Here is a 19356-nt window from a genome sequence, read left to right as displayed (position 1 = left end):
GAGAAGTCGTCGAGTCAAACGGGCGACTCATGCAGGATGTGGTCAATAAATCGGGTGTGACAAGAGTGAGACTTCCAGATAAAGATGAAGCCAAGGTACCCAGGGAAGTGGGTGTGGTTCCGTTCCTCATGGTGGGGACATGGTAGAGTATTGGAAATATGCGGATTCTCCTCGCGCATAGGCTGGCTAATCTTAAAGAACTATAGCTGTTAAGGCTGGAAAGAGTGAGAATCAAGAGACAGTGTCACTCCCAAGGATGGATGCAATCTGTAATGCATGGTTCCCAATGACATGGAGGTCCTCCCAGTAATAAATGGGTCACAGCAGACGCTTGAGACAGGTGGTGCAACGGTTCTCTAGGTGATGGAGAAAAACACCATCTGAGAGCTTACAAATAGACAGCCTGAGGATAGGGGGCATACTAGGTTGAGGGCTAGTGAATCCCCTGTTAACCCTATGCTGAGAGACCTAGGCAAGAGACCTACTAGTGTGTGTGATGATAACGAGGTGAATCACACTACTGTATTGACAGCTGGGGATGGGAGAGACTAACAAAGCCACGACTCGGGATTGGGACATGGCAAAATTTTGGTACCACAGAAAGAAAGTTGGTGAAAGGGAGGTTTGGTAACTCTCTTAAGGACTAGGTAATGTTGAGGGATCAGGTTCCAGAGGCTAATGCTTTCAGTAGGTGGAGAGGGTCCCCTCGACTGGTAACTAGAGATGACAGGGATGGGTTTTCCCGGGGTCCTGGACTGTTGTGAGGTGTTCATCCCCACGGGTTTGAACAGAGCATGCATTTTTTAAATGCGTTTTTTTACAGCAATGAAGGCTTTTTTGAGCTAAATAAAGATATTTGAAAAAAGTTTTGTGATATAATTTTTTAGTTCCACACTTTCTTTGCAGTACCATCAGTGTAATGGAATTAGGGCTTGGTGTCAGCAGCTGTCATTGACACCAAGAACTAGGTTTAGTAATGGAAAGGGGACTTTCAGACACCTTCATTAATAAGCCGGTAAGTAAGCACACACACGCACGTGCACACACACACACACAATAACCAGCCTATGTAGGAGTGTTAGCAGAATGAACCTACATAAGCTGTAACCAAACAGCAACTGTTACTTTTTACAAAAAAAAATGAGTAGGCTCCCATGTAATTTTCATAACCAGCAGAAGAAAAGCCAATGGCCGAGGGCTGATGTTAATATTCTGTGAATAGCCATAAAGGTTTCCAGCCTAATAATATCAGCCCACAGCTGTTTGTTTAGCCTTTACTCATTAGTTTACTGAGGACCCCAGAAAAAAATTTACATAGTTTCCCCCTATAATAGCTACCTAGCAAAGACTAGACAGACAGCTGCCTGCTGATATTAATATCCATGGATATTGGCCCCCTCCCAGACCAAAAGCATCAGTTCTCAGCCACCCAAGTAAAGGTGAATCTATAAGATGCAACAAATCTGGCGCTTAGCCTCACTCTTTCAACTTGACCTGTAGCCATGGAAAGCTCAGTAATGGCTGGGGAGGGGGTGATGTCACCTTTGTATTGTCATGTGTCATCAAGCCCAGAGGTTAGTAATGGAGAGGTGTCTATAAGATGCCCCCATTACTAACGTCATAGTGATATTATAAAAAAAAACACACACAGAATAAAGTTCTTTAATTGAAAAATGACTCAGTCCTTTATTGAATCCAAATTAAACCACACTCTCTGAACGACTAATCCACTGAAGCCAAAGTCTCCTGTAACAAAAATAAAATAATAAACCACAATATTCTTCACTTGTCCGCCTAGAAGATGATAATTCTATAATGTCCCATGATGATCTTGATGCTGAGAGCAGTAATTGATGTGACTGCTCTTAAGAAAAAAGAAAAAACTGGTTACAAACACTAACATAGGAGTTAATTGCTCCTGGAGTGTATAGCACCGAGCTGCGGTGAGAAAGTTCACCGGAGTTCATCAGCTGATGAGTCCAGGTGATCTCAATTACGGCACCACTGCTGCATAAGAAAGTTCACCGGAGTTTATCAGCTGACGAACTTGCGTAACCTCTCTCACAGCAGATCAGTGCTATACACTGTGGGAGTGATGATGCTCCTGTCAGTGTGTAGCCAGTGATGGGTTAGAGCAGTCACATCTCCTGATCGCCATGGGACACTCATGATTACTTGAACTATGGCAGACGGAAGAGTATATGGTGGTTTATTATTTTTAATTTTTTATAGGAGACATGGCATCAGGGATTTGGTTTTAGGTGAGTATAATGTGTTTTTTAATTTTAATTAATTATGTATTAAATTATTTTACATGTTTTTTTAAGATTGAGAACAGGCCCCGGCTGACGAGAGATTACTTCTCCTATCAGCGGCACCTGCTATTACTGTTTTCTGTGACAGCAGACGTAACCTGTTGAAAGGAGTAGTGTCTCATCAGCCATTACTGGCTGACCTGCAGTAAGCATTTTACTATGGGTCACAGTATCTCTGTGGGGTCATGCCGACATTTGACAGAATGACACTGCAGCGCTCTGACGGCGGTAACAATCTACCGCACGTAATGTTACAGCCAATCAGAAATGCTGCCCCGTTGTTTCCCATGCTATCACACAGCATGGGAAACACAGGCATTTGTGCAGACCTGGATTAGAGATGGATGGAATAAGACATGATGTCTCAGATGTGCTTGATTGGATTCAGGTCTGGGCAATGGGCATACCAGTCCATACCATCTATGCCTTCATCATGCAGGTACTGCTGACACACTTCAGTCACACGAGGCCTACAACTGTCATGTATCAGAAGGAACCCAGGGCCCACATCTCCTGCATATGGTATCAAAATGGGTTTAAGGATCTCATCTCGGCACCGAATTGCAGTCAGGGTACTTCTGGCTAGCATATGGAGGGCTATGTGGCCCTACAAAGAAATTCCTTCCCACACATTACTGATCCACTGCCATACCGGTCATGCTAGAGAATGTTTCAGGCAGCAGAACATTCTCCACATTGTCTCCAGATTCTGTCAGTTCTTTCACAAGTTTTCATCCTTGAGGAACACAAAGCACCAATATCAAATCTGCCAATCTTGTTGTTCTCTGGTAAATGCCAATCACCCTGCATGCTGTTGTGCTGTAAGCACAACCCCTACTTGTCGACGTCAGCCCTAATATCTCCCTCTGGGACTCTGTTTATGACAGTTTGAGGTAATTTTGTAGGGCTCTGGAGGGTTCCTCCTGGCACAAAGGAGGAAGTAGCCATCCTGCTGTTCTACTGTTGCCCTACTATGGCCCCCTCTACATCTCCTGGTATACTGGCCTGACTCCTTGTAAAATATCTGTTCCATGCTCTGGACACTGTGCTGCCAGACACAGCTACACTTCTTGCCATAGCTCGCATTGATGTGCCATCATGGATGAGCTGCACTATCTGAACAACTTATGTGGGTTGTAGACATCATCATGCTACTGTACCTCGAGGGGTGAGAGCAATGACAAAATCCAAAAGTGACCAAAACAACAGCCAAAAAGGATTAGAAGAGAGAAATGGTCTGTGGTCACCACCTGCAGAACCACTCCTTTAAAACAGCAGGAAAAATTGATTCACAATCAGTGTTGATTCATAAATGGACAGATTGATTTCACAGAAGTGTGATTGATGTGGAGTTACATTGTGTTGTTTAAATGTTCCCTTTATGTTTTTTTAGCAGTATATATAAGTATATACACATATAAACATTCTTTTATGTCTACTGTGTATATATGTGTGTATATACACAGTATGCATAAAAGAATGCTTATATACAGTGCCTGGCAAAAGTATTCGGCCCCCTGGAACTTTTCAACCTTTTCCCACATATCATGCTTCAAACATAAAGATATCAAATGTAAATTTTTGGTGAAGAAGTGGAACACAATTGTGAAATTGAACGAAATTTATTGGTTATTTTAAATTTTTGTGGAAATAAAGAAACTGAAAAGTGGGGTGTGCAATATTATTCGGCCCCTTTACTTTCAGTGCAGCAAACTCATTCCAGAAGTTCATTGTGGATCTCTGAATGAACCAATGTTGTCCTAAATGACTAATGATGATAAATATAATCCACCTGTGTGTAATCAAGTCTTCTTATAAATGCACCTACTCTGTGATAGTCTCTATAGTTCTGTTTTAAGCACAGAGAGCATCATGAAGACCAAGGAACACAACAGGCAGGTTTGTGATACTGTTGTGGAGAAGTTTAAAGCCGGATTTGGATGCAAAATGATTTCCAAAAGTTTAAACATCCCAAGGAGCACTGTGCAAGCGATTATATTGAAATGGAAGGAGTATCATACCACTGCAAATCTACCAAGACCCGACCGTCCCACTAAACTTTCATCTCAAGCAAGGAGAAGATTGATCAGAGATGCAGCCAAGAGGCCCATGATCACTCTCGATGAGCTGCAGATATCTACAGCTGAGGTGGGACAGTCTGTCCATAGGACAACAATCAGTCATACACTGCATAATTCTGGCCTTTATGGAAGAGTGGCAAGAAGAAAGCCATTTCTCAAAGATATCCATAAAAAGTGTCATTTAAAGTTTGCAACAAGCCACCTGGGAGACACACCAAACATGTGGAAGAAGGTGCTCTGGTCAGATGAAACCAAAATCGAACTTTTTGGCAACAATGCCAAACGATATGTTTGGCATAAAGGTAACATAGCTCAACACCCTGAACACACCATCCCCACTGTCAAACATAGTGGTGGCAGCATCATGGTTTGGGACTGCTTTTCTTCAGCCTGCAAAAGACCTGAGACTGGGATGGAGATTTGTCTTCCAACAAGACAATGATCCCACACATAAAGCAAAATCTACAATGAAATGATTCACAAATAAACGTATGCAGGTGTTAGAATGGCCAAGTCAAAGTCCAGACCTAAATCCAGTCGAGAATCTGTGGAAAGAACTGAAAACTGCTGTTCACAAACGATCTCCATCAAACCTCACTGAGCTCGAGCTGTTTGCCAAGGAAAAATGGGCAAGAATTTCAGTCTCTCGATGTACAAAACTGATCGAGACATACCCCAAGCGACTTGCAGCTGTAATCACAGCAAAAGGTGGCACAACAAAGTATTAAGTTAAAGGGGCTGAATAATATTGCACACCCCACTTTTCAGTTTTTGAATTTCCACAAAAATTAAAAATAACCAATAAATTTCGCTCAACTTCCCACTTGTTGATTCTTCACCAAAAATTTACATTTGGTATCTTTATGTTTGAAGCATGATATGTGGGAAAAGGTTGAAAAGTTCCTGGGGGTCGAATACTTTCGCAAGGCACTGGATATTTATTTACATACATACACGCACATGTATAAACATTCACATATAAATGGTATTTATTTTTTATTCTCAATTACGCTTCCTTATTCATTAATTGAAGCTTTATTTTAGCCCTGAATCACAAATAAAACAGATCGTCACAATCCAATGTCACAGTACAACATGTCATGTTAAAAAACTGCTTGAGGGCAATGTTCATTTTTTTTTTTTTAGCTGTGTTGAAATTAGACCTCGGAGCTCTGTGCGGTCATGGTAAGATAAATATTTATTTGTGAATTTCTTTGCTGTTTAGTCATACAGTTGATTTTCCAAAAGAAATTATTTATTTTCCTACTAACAATAAAAAGAAGTGAAAAGAAGAAAAAGATGTTTCTTCCTCTTGTGACAAGTGCATATTCATTTTTGTAGGGTTCTCTATTTTTATGTTGCTTTATAGCTTGCAGAATTGCTGCATAATTGTGAAATCTTCTGGGGAATGTAAAATATTTTTGCATACAATATTATATTATGTATAATATCCCAACACAAGATGTTACATAAATGAAAAAAAAGAAGTATATACGGTATATCTTTTATATATTTCCTTCCTGGAAGTGCACTCTTCCTCCTCTCCCAGTCCTTTGTCACTCAATGTCCTTGTGACCTATGAACATTATCACGTGACCTATGCAACCAATCAATGGCCGGTGATTGCCTGCAGTTTTCACATTTGCATACCAGCAGAGCTATGGCAGTCTGGAAAGTAAATATAGGTATTTATAATGAGGAAGAGGTGACAAATTGATTTGCAGACTCCTAGAAGAAAGCACCTCTAAGATACAGTAGTCTGGTTAAAGTGTTTGGCACCAGGGAAGGTGCCAGCAAGTCACTTTGCTTTTGCCAGGGTTATTAGGTACAGGGGTAGGACACCTTACTGAATCTTTGCAAAGAAGTCTAGCTATTACTATGTTAATCTACATTGCACCATTATATTTCATAGCCATCATCTCTGTCCCCATTGGAGCTCACAATCTAAATTCCTTATCAGTATGTCTTTGGAGTGTGGGAGGAAGCTCACACAAACACGGGGAGAACATACAAACTCCTTGTAGATATTGTCCTTGGTGGGATTTGAACCCAGGACAATAGTGCTGCAAAGCAACAGTGCTGACTGTATGAGCAATGACATTGTGGAATGTAATGTAATATCAGGAGAAATATGTAGAAATAGCTAAAAGCTAGTGAAGTATATTAGAACTCCCATGAATAAAACATAACACCTACAGATAAGGGATGGCAACCGGCAGCCAAGTTATTTTGTTTTTCTGCTTTCGTTTTTCTTCACCTTCCATAAATTTTTTTTATTATTCCTAAGACATGGACATATAATGGCTTTTTTGTGGACTAGTTGTGGTTTTGTTTAACCTCTTTGATGCCGATGTCAATAGTGACAGCGACATCAATCAACATAGCAGAAAGAGGGAGCTCCTTCTCTACTCTGATCGGCACAGCTGAATTGCGATTGCGTTGTGCCAATGGTCTCCATGGTGACACGGGGTCGAAAGATGGCTGTGGGGTCACCCAGGTATAGTGGCCTGTAAGTTCCTGATCAAAGCAGGAGCTGACATACAGGAGCTGACATACCTCCTACCGGCATTCAATTGCCTGATCTAATGCAGTGCGATGCAAAAGCATTAGATCAGCAACCAGACAATGGAAAGTTAATGTCCCATACTGGGACAAGGTAAAAAAGTAAAATTAAAGTTTTAAAAAAATTGTAAAAATATTTTTTAAAAATTACAAAATAAAGAACAAAAAACTTAAAAATAATTTATACCAATAAATTATTTTGGTCAGACCTCATCTGGAATATTGTGTCCAGTTTTGGGCACCACATTTTAAAAAAGACATCAACAAACTGGAGCAAGTTCAGAAAAGAGCGACCAGAATGGTGACCGGTCTGCAAACCCTGTCTTATGAGGAAAGGTTGCAGGATTTGGGAATGTTTAGTTTGCAAAAGAGAAGACTGAGAGGAGACTTAATAGCTGTCTACAAATATCTAAAGGGCTGTCACATTGTAGAAGGATCAACTTTATTCTCATTTGCACAAGGAAAGACTAGAAGCAATGGGATGAAACTGAAAGGGAGGAGACACAGATTAGATATTAGAGAAAACTTTTTGACAGTTAGAGTGATCAATGAGTGGAACAGGCTGCCACGAGAAGTGGTGAGTTCTCCTTCAATGGAAGTCTTCAAACAGAGGCTGGACAGACATCTGACTGGGATGATTTAGCGAATCCTGCTTTGAGCAGGGGGTTAGACCAGATGGCCCAGGAGGTCCCTTCCAACTCTACGATTCTATGATTCTATGATTCTAAATAAATATTTTTTAATGCAAAAACAAAAATAAACAATGTACACATATTTGCTATCTATAAAACCGCCCCACTACTTAACCCCTTTAATGAACACCGCAAATAAATTAATTAAAAACATAAAAAAAGTTTTTTCATCATACCACCAAACAAAACGTGGAATAAAATGTGATTAACAAGTTGAATGTAAATAAAAATGATATCACTGAAAACATCTTTTTGTCCCGCAAAAAACAAACCACAACGCAGATCACCATCATCACAGGAGACATAAAAACACTTTACCTCAAGGGATATAGAAAAGCAAAAGCAGTTCTTTTTTATACAATTGTTTGTCTGTTGGCAATTACTTGTCTATTCATCCTGCACTCTACGCTGAGCGCTTAGGCTGGTTTCACATTTGCGTTTTTTAGCGCTGGAAAAAAACGCACACCTGCGCATGCATTTTTTCCCCTATATTTAACATGGGTGCGCATACCTGCGCGCTGGTAAGCGCATGTATGCGATTTTCATGCGCTGCGTTTTTTTGGGGTGTGCGTTGGGATTTTCCAGACGCAGCATGTTGCATTTTTTGGCCCTGCAAAAAAGAGCATGCGCACATATGCGCACGTTTTGCGCTAAAAATGGCCATTATAGCCTATGGATGCGCATATGTGCGCACTGGCATGCTCATGTATGCGTTTTTTGCATATGCGTTTTTTTTTTTAAACCATGGAATTTAGGGGTTTGGGTTAGAGTTAGGGTTAGTTAAGGGGGTTTAGGGTTAGGGTTATGGTCAGGGTCAGGGTTAGGGTTGGGGTTTGGGTCAGGGTTAGGGTTAAGTATGGTTTTGTTAAGGATTAGGGTCATGGTTAGGGTCAGGATTAGGGTTAAGTATGGTTTTGTTAAGGGTTAGGGTCAGGGTTAGGGTTAGGGTTAGGGTCAGGGTTAGGGTTAGGGTTAGGGTCAGGGTTAGGGTCAGGATTAGGGTTAAGTATGGTTTTGTTAAGGATTAGGGTCATGGTTAGGGTCAGGATTAGGGTTAAGTATGGTTTTGTTAAGGGTTAGGGTCAGGGTTAGGGTTAGGGTTAGGGTTAGGGTCAGGGTTAGGGTTAGGGTTAGGGTCAGGGTTAGGGTCAGGATTAGGGTTAAGTATGGTTTTGTTAAGGATTAGGGTCAGGGTTAGGGTCAGGAATAGGGTTAGTATGGTTTTGTTAAGGGTTAGGGTCAGGGTTAGGGTTAGGGTTAGGGTTAGGGTCAGGGTTAGGGTCAGGATTAGGGTTAAGTATGGTTTGGTTAAGGGTTAGGGTCAGGGTCAGGGTTAGGGTTAGGGTTAGGGTTAGGGTCAGGGTTAGGGTTAAGTATGGTTTTGTTAAGGGTTAGGGTTAGGGTTAGGGTTAGGGTCAGGGTTAGGGTTAGGGTTAGGGTTAGGGTTAGGGTCAGGGTTAGGGTTAGGGTTAGGGTTAGTTAGGGTTTAGGGTTTGGGTTAGGGTTAAGTATGATTTGGTTAAGGGTTAGGGTCAGGGTTAGGGTTAGGGTTAGGGTCAGGGTTAGGGTTAGGGTTAGGGTCAGGGTTAGGGTTAGTAAAGTCATGGTTTGGGTAGTGTGAGGGGCCACCTAAAAATGTTGGAAAAAAACGCAAACGCGGTAAAAACGCGCTAAAAACGCATACAAACGCATAAAAACGCTGCGTTTTTTTCATGCATGCTCATAAAAATGCTTGAAAAAAACGCAGCAGTTGTATGCTTATGTATGCGTTTTTTCAATGCGTTTTTTTGCGGGAAAAACGCGCTGCAAAAAAAAGCAAGTGTGAAACTAGCCTTACACAAGGGTTTCTGTGTAAATCTCTGAAATTTGTGATCCAGATGGAACCTCAGACAGAAGATTCCCTATAATGAGGCAGATGGAGTCACTGTGGACTATGTCGGGCCTATGTCCCAGTGGTGTTCGTATTTTTAGGCATGCATAAATGCAAAGTCTGCCACAGTTTTATGCACTTCTGAAAAGAAACACTCCGCTGAATAAAGGCCAAATGGAGTCCAAAGTAACTGTTGATTCATTACAGTGAATGAATCTCCCAGGGATGTCGTCTGAAATCAGGTCATTTGGCGAATTGGATGGCAACTTCTATTTACGTGCTCAAAATGTTATGTAAAATGTTACAAGTAAACGCATCAACTCAATCCACAAAAAAAGCAAGTACCCACTCAGGTCCATCCTCTAGTAATGAAAATATAGAGGGCTTCCACATTACTGGTTGCACAAAAGTATCCCTAAAGAAATCCAGCAAATTCTCCGCTCTCAAATCCAAATGCCCCCTCCTTTCTGTGCCCCAATGTGATTAAACCAGATTTAGCATCCACATGTTTGTCAGTATTATAGCAATGAAAGTCCCCTTAAATTATAGGACGCATGTTTCCAGAAGCATGAGCTGGGCACAATATACATGCACTACAACATCAGGTTTCCAATTTTCAATCCGCAACATCTATTGCTATTTGTTTCTGAAATTACCCATGGAGTCAAAATTGTCACTATATATGTAGATAAATTCACAGAGGTGTGTAATTTCCGAAATGGGGTCACTTGAGGTGTGATTCTGCTGTTTTGGAGCTTAGTACGTATATGGAGTCCACAAACAATCTTAGAAAAGTCTGTGCTCCAAAAGTCAAATAGACTGAGTTCCCCAAAAGTTTGCCCTGTGGCGAAGCAGTCACAGTCACATACAGTCATATGTAAAAGTTTGGGCACCCCTATTAATGTTAACCTTTTTTCTTTATAACAATTTTAGTTTTTGCAACAGCTATTTCAGTTTCATATATCTAATAACTGATGGACTCGGTTATATTTCTGGATTCAAATGAGGTTTATTGTACTAACAGAAAATGTGCAATCTGCATTTAAACAAAATTTGACCGGTGCAAAAGTATGGGCGCCCTTATCATTTTCTTGATTTGAACACTCCTAACTACTTTTTACTGACTTCCTGAAGAACTAAATTGGTTTTGTAACCTCATTGAGCTTTGAACTTCATAGCCAGGTGTATCAAATCATGAGAAAAGGTTTTTAAAGTGGCCACTTGCAAGTAGTTCTCCTATTTGATTCTCCTATGAAGAGTGGCATCATGGGCTCCTCAAAACAACTCCCAAATGATCTGAAAACAAAGATTATTCAACATAGCTTTTCAGGGGAAGGATACAAAAAGTTGTCTCAGAGATTTAACCTGTCAGTTTCCACTGTGAGAATCATAGTAAGGAAATGGAAGAACACAGGTACAGTTCTTGTTAAGCCCAGAAGTGGCAGGTCAAGAAAAATATCAGAAAGGCAGAGAAGAAGAATGGTGAGAACAGTCAAGGACAATCCACAGACCACCTCCAAAGACCTGCAGCATCATCTTGCTGAAGATGGTGTCACTGTGCATCGGTCAACAATGCAGCGAATGCATAACGCCTTTTTGTATGACCAAACAACTCAATCTTTGTTTCATCAGTTCGCAGGACCTTCTTCCAAAATGTAACTGGCTTGTCCAAATGTGCTTTTGCATACCTCAGGCGACTCTGTTTGTGGCGTGCTTGCAGAAACGGCTTCTTTCGCATCACTCTCCCATATAGCTTCTCCTTGTGCAAAGTGCGCTGTATTGTTGACCGATGCACAGTGACACCATCTGCAGCAAGATGATGCTGCAGGTCTTTGGAGGTGGTCTGTGGATTGTCATTGACTGTTCTCACCATTCTTCTTCTCTGCCTTTCTGATATTTTTCTTGGCCTGCCACTTCTGGGCTTAACAAGAACTGTACCTGTGTTCTTCCATTTCCTTACTATGATTCTCACAGTGGAAACTGACAGGTTAAATCTCTGAGACAACTTTTTGTATCCTTCCCCTGAAAAGCTATGTTGAATAATCTTTGTTTTCAGATCATTTGAGCGTTGTTTTGAGGAGCCCATGATGCCACTCTTTATAGGAGAATCAAATAGGAGAACTACTTGCAAGTGGCCACCTTAAATACCTTTTCTCATGATTTGATACAAATGGCTATGAAGTTCAAAGCTCAATGAGGTTACAAAACCAATTTAGTGCTTCATGAAGTCAGTAAAAAGTAGTTAGGAGTGTTCAAATCAAGAAAATGATAAGGGTGCCCATACTTTTGCACCGGTCAAATTTTGTTTAAATGCAGATTGCACATTTTCTGTTAGTACAATAAACCTCATTTGGATCCAGAAATATAACTGAGTCCATCAGTTATTAGATATATGAAACTGAAATAGCTGTTGCAAAAACTAAAATTGTTATAAAGAAAAAAGGTTAACATGAATAGGGGTGCCCAAACTTTTACATATGACTGTATAGGGTATTACAATATTCAGCAGAAATTATAAAAAATTTGGTGCCCTTTTAACCAATTTCCTCGATTTTTGGTGGGTTTAGATGTTCAAGGGCTTTGCTAATGTGACATGGCAAACTGCAAACTACAGCAGCAAAATCTGAAATGCAATATGGTGTTCCTTTCCTTCTGACCTTAGTACTGTGCCTCAAAGGTAGTTTTGACCACATATAAGGTTTTGGCATACACAGAAGAAATTGCCTAACAAATCATACCATTCATTTTCTCCTGTGAATCTTTATAAAAAAAAAAATTTGGGGGTAAAACTAAATTTTTGTGGGAAAAATGTCATTTTTTTATTTTCACGGCTCAATGTTATAAAATTCTGTGAAGCACCTACAGCTTTAATGTTATCACCACACCTCTAGATAAATTCCTTGAGGGTTGCAGTTTCCAAAATGGGATCAGTTTATAGGGATTTATAGGGGTTTTCATTGTTTAAACACATCAGGGGTTCTCCAAATGCAATATGGCCACCATAGACGATTCCATCAAAGTTTGCACTCAAAAATGCCACTCCTTCCTTTCAGAGCTCAGTATTGTGCCCAATTGTAGTTTCCCACCACACATGGGATATCACTGCACTCGGGAGAAATTTATCATACTTACCCTTATCTGCAGGAGGGTAGCGTAACCGGTCAGTGGTCCCGGCGACAGTGTAGCAACTCAAACCGCGGCGCTGTCAGAGGGGCCTGTGTAGGAACACAGTTTGGGAGGTCGCAGGACCTGTGGAAGGGGCGGAGCGCTGGTAGGAGCGCTCAGAGGCTGCAGGACCTAGCACCACGTGACCTGTGATGTCAGAGGGGGTGGAGCTTATCGCAGGGACGCTGAGGTGACGGGCAGGGGGCTCAGAGAGCCAGGGGTTTATACAGTAGCGATTGTCAGACAATCCAAGAGTCATACACAGGAGGAGCAATGCGGTACAGAATCAGGCAGAACAAGAATGGTCAGGCAAGCAGGAGGTCAGGCACGGGTCGGGCTGCATGGTACAAAATCAGAAAGCGAGAGGGTAGTCGAGAGAAACCAAAGGTCTGAACACGGGTCGAGCAGGACGGTACCAAATCAGAAAGCCAAGAGACAAAACCAGAAACCAGACCAGATCATACACACCAGAGACACGGGAACAGGCGAGAGGCGCTTAGCAAAGACAGGGTCGGTCACACTCAAGTATGAAGTATAAACGACAGGGAAAGTTGCTCGCCTGTGGCCATAAATACCCTCCCTGAGGTCAAAGAGAGGCTCTAACCATTAACCCTTCGCTTGTCAGACCAAAGTTCCAGATACCATGACAAAATTGCACAACAAAGTTTTCATTCCATTTTGCTCTGTTACCCTTGTGAAAATGAAAAATTTGGAAATTTGGGGCTAAAGCAACATTTTTGTGAGAAAAATTTCATTTTTTTATTTTCATGGCTCAATGTTATCAAATTCTGTGAAGCATCTGTGGCGTTAAGGTGCTCACCACACCTCTAATTAAATTCCTTTGTGTATAGTTTCCAAAATAGGTGGGGGGTTTGCTTCAAAAATCAAATGGTGCGGCTTCTTTTTTGAGCCCTGCCGTCTACCCAAATAATAGTTTTTCACCACATGTGAGTTATCGGAGCGCTCAGGAGAAAAATACACAACAAATTGAGTGGTCAATTTTCTATTGTTACCTTTGTAAAAATGAAAAAATTAGGGCTAAAAAACATTTTTATTGGAAAATGTAAAATTTTCATTTTTTCCTTTCATATTGTTTTAATTCCAGTGAAGCACCTAAAGGGTTAATAAACATATTGAATGCTGAATGTGGTTTTGAGCACTTTGAGGGGGATGTTTATAAAATTGTATTACTTTGGGTATTTTCTGTCACATAGGCCCAACAAAGTCACTGGGATGTGGGCGATAGCTGATACTGCACAGTCACGGTACTATTTTCAAATGGATTTTTTTTTAAGAAACTTCAGAATTGCATCACAGAAATGTGTATATAATTCATTACACATGTGATCAGGCTGCAGCGCAGGTGCCACTGCCGGTGCCTGCCAAAGAAGGTTTTTTTCCAAGATATACTGTATTTAATATTCATTATGTAAATTAGGGGGCAGGTCAGTGAGGGATCAGTGACCTTTCAGAAGCCATACACATGAATACCTAATCAGAGCACCACATGAAGAACCCCACAGGCTGCCCTGGAACACTAGCATATCATTACCTCAAAACTGAAAATAAAGAGTTTGAGTGTTTCTTTGCATGTTTTTTATGCTGTAATTTTTGTTTCTTTTTGGTATGTCATGTTTTATTAATAATAAACTTGCTTTGTTTTTCATACTTCCTGGAATTTGGCTTTGACAAAATGTTATTGATATTATTATGTGCAGATTACATGCATTTTAGGGTATTTTTGCATTGTAAATGTACTAAATGCATATTCTACCTAAAGAATTTTCAGCATCTAATGCAAATATTTGAGGAAAATGTGGACTTAAAACTCAGCGAATGTGCAAGAGAAATTGAGTTGTTGCAGATTTCAAACTCTCAGCGCAGGTCAGTTTACACAGCCTAAAAAGAAGCACAGTGGGCATGAGATTTCTATAAATCCCATCCAGAATGAAGTCCGAGTACAGTTTGATTTTCATTGACTGATTGATTGGAGAATGTTGACATACTTTTTTCCACTTCACCTCTGAGAAAAACGGATTCCAATTTGATGAAACTCCTTTTTCTCAGAGGCGGAGAGAAAACATAAAAGATTTCTCCACCTTCTCCATTTAATCAGTCTTTTTAAAATCAGACCACATGCCATCTGCATGCAGTCCAATGTTTTCCACGGACCCATAGACTTGCATTACTGATTTTGATCTGACACTTCAATCAAAATTGAATATGTCAATGATTTTTTCCTCTGATCAGTCGGACAAGTGCACAGCCACATAGAATAACATAGGTATGAGTGCTTTTCTTCTAAACCACGGATAGCACTGGTGCGATTTAAACAATCATAGTCTGTAGGCATTGAGGCCACAGCGTAAAGGGAATCTGTCATCTTTTTGAGCTTTTTCAGCTATGAATATGGGCATACAGGTTGTTAATTTTGCTAAGTAAAAATAATCTTTTATAGCTTCGATCTTCCAGGCTACTGTGCCTTCATGTCATGTGCGTGGCCGCAAATCCCACACCTGGAGGATCGAAGCTATAAAAAGATCATTTTATAGAACAAGGCCACATCCAAGACATGCAGGTACGACTAATTTCACCTGTATACAACCTATATGCCCATATTCACAACTTAAAAAAGCTCAAAAGGGTGATTCCCTTTAAGATACTCTTTTGACTGATATGCAATATGAATTGTTAAATGAATTTTAGGAATTTTTCATATATAGATAGCCATAGCCATCCCAAAAATTATTTGTACTTTTAGTTTAAAACGCAAATGAAAAATTTTGAGTACAAAATTTGAAGTGGACATAATGAGGATTCAAAAGAAACATATTAGGCTGGTTTCACATTAGCTTTTTTTGCGCATCCATGCTCATGCGTCATGAGCGTCTATCTTTAGCATGGCATGCGCATGATCTAGCATTTGCACGCGTTCGTATGTGTTTTCGTGCGCATGCGTTTTTTTGTCATGTGTGCCTGACGCAACCTGTTGCATTTTTGGGTCTGTCCAATGGCGTAAAAAAAATGCTAGCGCACGGAATGCGACAAAATAACGCATTACAGTCTATGGGAACACATGTCCATGCACATGCCTGCGTTTGAAAACGCATGTGTTTTAAGAGTTAACATGGCTAGAAACTGGTTAAAACGCATGCGCCTAAAAAATGCAAACGCATGCAAAACGCATGATGTGTTTTTTGCATGCGCTTCTATTGCGCACAAAGTGCTGTGCTAAAAAACGCTAATGTGAAAGTAGCCTTACTTTTGTCCTGGACTTTAATTTCACACATATTTACTCAGCACAACTTCCGGTATTGACCATAAATTATAAAGGGATAAACACACAGTTCTGAAGTAACAGAGACATTAATTAATTGAAACTTAGGAAACCTATTTTGACATACTATTTTTAGGAATTCTGCGTTTGTAGATAAGAATTCCCTGATCACAATTATAGTCAAAGGCAGAGAGACTACAAAAAAGCATCTTTCAGTCTGTCCTGTCTGAAATTAAATAGAAAACCAAAAGCAGAGGTGGACACACCAGTGGTGCAACCTGGGCAGCTGCACAGGGGCCCGGGAGGTAAAGGGGCCAATTCTGCCTCCAAAGCAGGTGGAATTGTGCATTATGATGGGCTATTGGATGCCAAAGGGCCCATATACTGTTCTCCTCTGCGGCCTGTGTCTGCTCCTGACCCAGAGGTTTGAACTATGTAATTCTTACCCTAGTGTTGATAATGCAGGGAAATTGGGCACTCATGGTAATGTTTCCTAGCAGATAGTTGCTGATCACTGGAGGTCACAGCTCAGGGACACCCTGTGACCTGCTTATTATCAATTAACTCTACTAACAAGCAAAGATTGGAGAACTCAGAAGACTCCAATATCACATAATGGATGTTGAGGGACTTGCGCCTTCCTTGCTGTTCAGTGAATTTAAAAAGAGATTGAATCGTCTCTTATAACATCTCCGTAAATAGCTCACTCAGTAATTATATTTTTTCATTTGTTCTCATGGCTATATTTGCACATTACACATACACTGTGGCTTTAGTTTGTGTCCTCCGCATTTCTCCTAACTATCGGTACGAAGAGTGATAATCGGTACTTGGAGTACATAGGAGGAAGGAGAAGGAAATAAAAGGCAAATTAATTTCAATGCAGATTTTACAGACGACAGATATGCTAATACTAAATGCAAGGTTTTAAGGCAACATGGCATAATCTGACTTTTCTGCAAAACATGATAAACTTTTCAGACAATTTATCAGCAGTAAAAAGTATACAAGCATGATTATTCATTTATCCTCAAGGCTGTTTTCACATTACACAAAAGTCAATTCATTGCTTGAGATTTTTCTGTAACATTTGGTGCAATAAGTAATATACTTAATACAGTACAGTATACAGCCGGCAATGGGAGGCAAAGGAATAGCAATAAAGATTTCACAAACAGCAAAAATGCATTGACTAAAATCATGGCTTCAAGGCTACACGGTGTAATGAGATTTTTTTTCATTTTGCAAATTATGATAAGCTGTGAAAATACTTGCCAAACCGCTTGTCAGCTGCAAAGCAAGCACACTTGGACACCTTGGAAGACACCTTGGAAGCCTAGCGATAGAACACTACTAGATCTATGTTGTCTTACATTGGGCACGGTACTTCTAAATGGGACGTATTTCCACTTGGGATAATGCACAGAGAGTGGCTAAACATGCCCTAAATTTCACAGCCTTCTTCATCATACTGAGGTCCTAATAACCCCTATTTGTGGGCATATAGCTAATATCCACAGCATAAATTATCATTCTACAAATGTGAAATCTAGATGATTTTTATTTTCAGAAATATCTCACACGTATCTGCCGAATGTGAATGTATGCAAATTGCATGATTGTTTAGATTAATAAAGTGGTTCCTAGAAAAGATATTCATGAGTATTAGTGAATTGAAAAACAAACTAAAGGATCCATAAGGTGGTTTTCATATCATATAAAGGGATGACATATTGCTTTGCCGTTAATTTCCCATCTGTGGGGATGACCTCAGCTGATCGGTTTACCTTGATGCAATATTTTAGTTTTTAAACCTTACTAATAACTTGGTGACGTTTTAGATCCAAGCGGCTGTATATCTTTGTCTGCTTGATCCCTAAGTATCTCGTACTGGGCAGAAATGCAAAGTGCACCCTCATTCATGGTTTATGGTCAGGGGCAGAATGGATAACTAAGGAAGAGACAATACTACATAACCTCTTATCATTGTCAGAGCCATGGAAGTTGCTGAAGTCAGACCTCCACTTATCCGAAAGTGATTTAGCATACTCTTGATATGTGGCATATCAAGAGATGAGAAAAACTCTTTTGCATTGTGAATATTTTGGAGATGATTAAGGGCAATTTCCATGTCAAAACTGTTTTACTATAATTTATTCACATTGTCAAAAGAATAAATGTGTCATTCATCTATGTAGGATTCATTGTGCCTGCTTCTATAACGCGTCGTCATAACAGACTGAAGACGGCAGCAGTAATCTGCTACAAGATATATTGCGCTACATGATACACGATACATTGTGCTACCTTGCAGAAAGTTTAGATTTAGATCCAAATTCCATTTTTCTTCCAGTATTTTGAGATTAATCCGTTAAATGATTGCACTATAACTCTTTAGAAACTCGATGTCACCGCTATCCCCTGCTACAAAATGCTTTGCTGACCTGGATTAAATTAACTACAGCCAATAAAAGTATATATTCTTAAAAACAAAAAAGGAAAAAGTATATTTTGGAAGACTTGAAAAAGATTAAAGATTTATTTTGTATTTAATCAGACTAATTATTTACTGCTTAAATAAAAATATATATTAAAAAAAGTTGAAATCTAAAAGTAAATAATTTCTCTTTTGTTTCTTGAATGTCAATTAATTATGTTGTGAAATAACAAGATTACTTATCTGACATGCCACAGCGACGTGACCCACATCTACAGACTTTCCTGCACACTGTGATTCATTTGAGACATGTTCATTGAATTAATATACTTCCAGTCAAACCCATCAATGAAATATGTTTCCCTTACCTCTGGGGTCTCCATGGCTGAGAGATATGATGAAAATCACAAAAATCAGTCTCTTCATTTTTACTGCCTTACTTCCAAACAGTGTGAGGACACGTTTTACACCTTACACCTTCACTCCAGATTTATATATTATGCACAGCTCAAAATAGATGAATGATTAATTTTAAGGCTACAAAGAGAGGCCAGTTCAGCCCTGACCTTTAGCTTTAGCATCAACAAGAAGAGCCTAGTGGAAGACAAACAGGCACAGGTATGCTTTTGTCAAATTTTGCAACCAAAATCAATCATTAACCTTGTCAGAAAATAAACTTTTTTAATTAATGTCTTTATTTACATGTTTTAAAAAAAGAAAAGGTAAAGAACCTAAGGTCTATAAGAAGCCATATTGGTTTAAATATTGCAATACATGAAACCAAGAGGCAAGCGTAAACCATCTGGAACCCAATCCCAAATCTGTAACAGGGACCCCACCTACTCTGTGCTACATAGAATCTTGATGGTTTCTTAAGTATCAAAAGGCAAAGACCTTCAAAAAGCAACAGGGAAGGAGTGCGGGCTCTAATGCTGAATTCTTTAGGCAAGTTGTAGA

General features: G+C 39.9%; 1 protein-coding gene across 1 annotated transcript in view; it reads right to left on the bottom strand.

The window, feature by feature from the left end:
* The window catches only part of GC (GC vitamin D binding protein), a 302249-nt gene extending 283329 nt beyond the window's left edge, over window positions 1-18920 (bottom strand). Inside the window, exon 1 of the mRNA XM_073590535.1 lies at window positions 18768-18920. Within this exon, the coding sequence (XP_073446636.1) occupies window positions 18768-18825 (58 nt within the window). The 5' untranslated portion in view covers window positions 18826-18920. The remainder of the gene's footprint in view (window positions 1-18767) is intronic.
* Window positions 18921-19356: the final 436 nt, after the last annotated feature.

Source organism: Dendrobates tinctorius, unplaced genomic scaffold (genome assembly GCF_039654945.1).
Source record: "Dendrobates tinctorius isolate UK_male_01 unplaced genomic scaffold, ASM3965494v1 ptg000011l, whole genome shotgun sequence".
NCBI lineage: Eukaryota > Metazoa > Chordata > Amphibia > Anura > Dendrobatidae > Dendrobates > Dendrobates tinctorius.
Note: the sequence above shows the minus strand (reverse complement) of the source record. Positions and strands in the feature narration are given on the sequence as shown.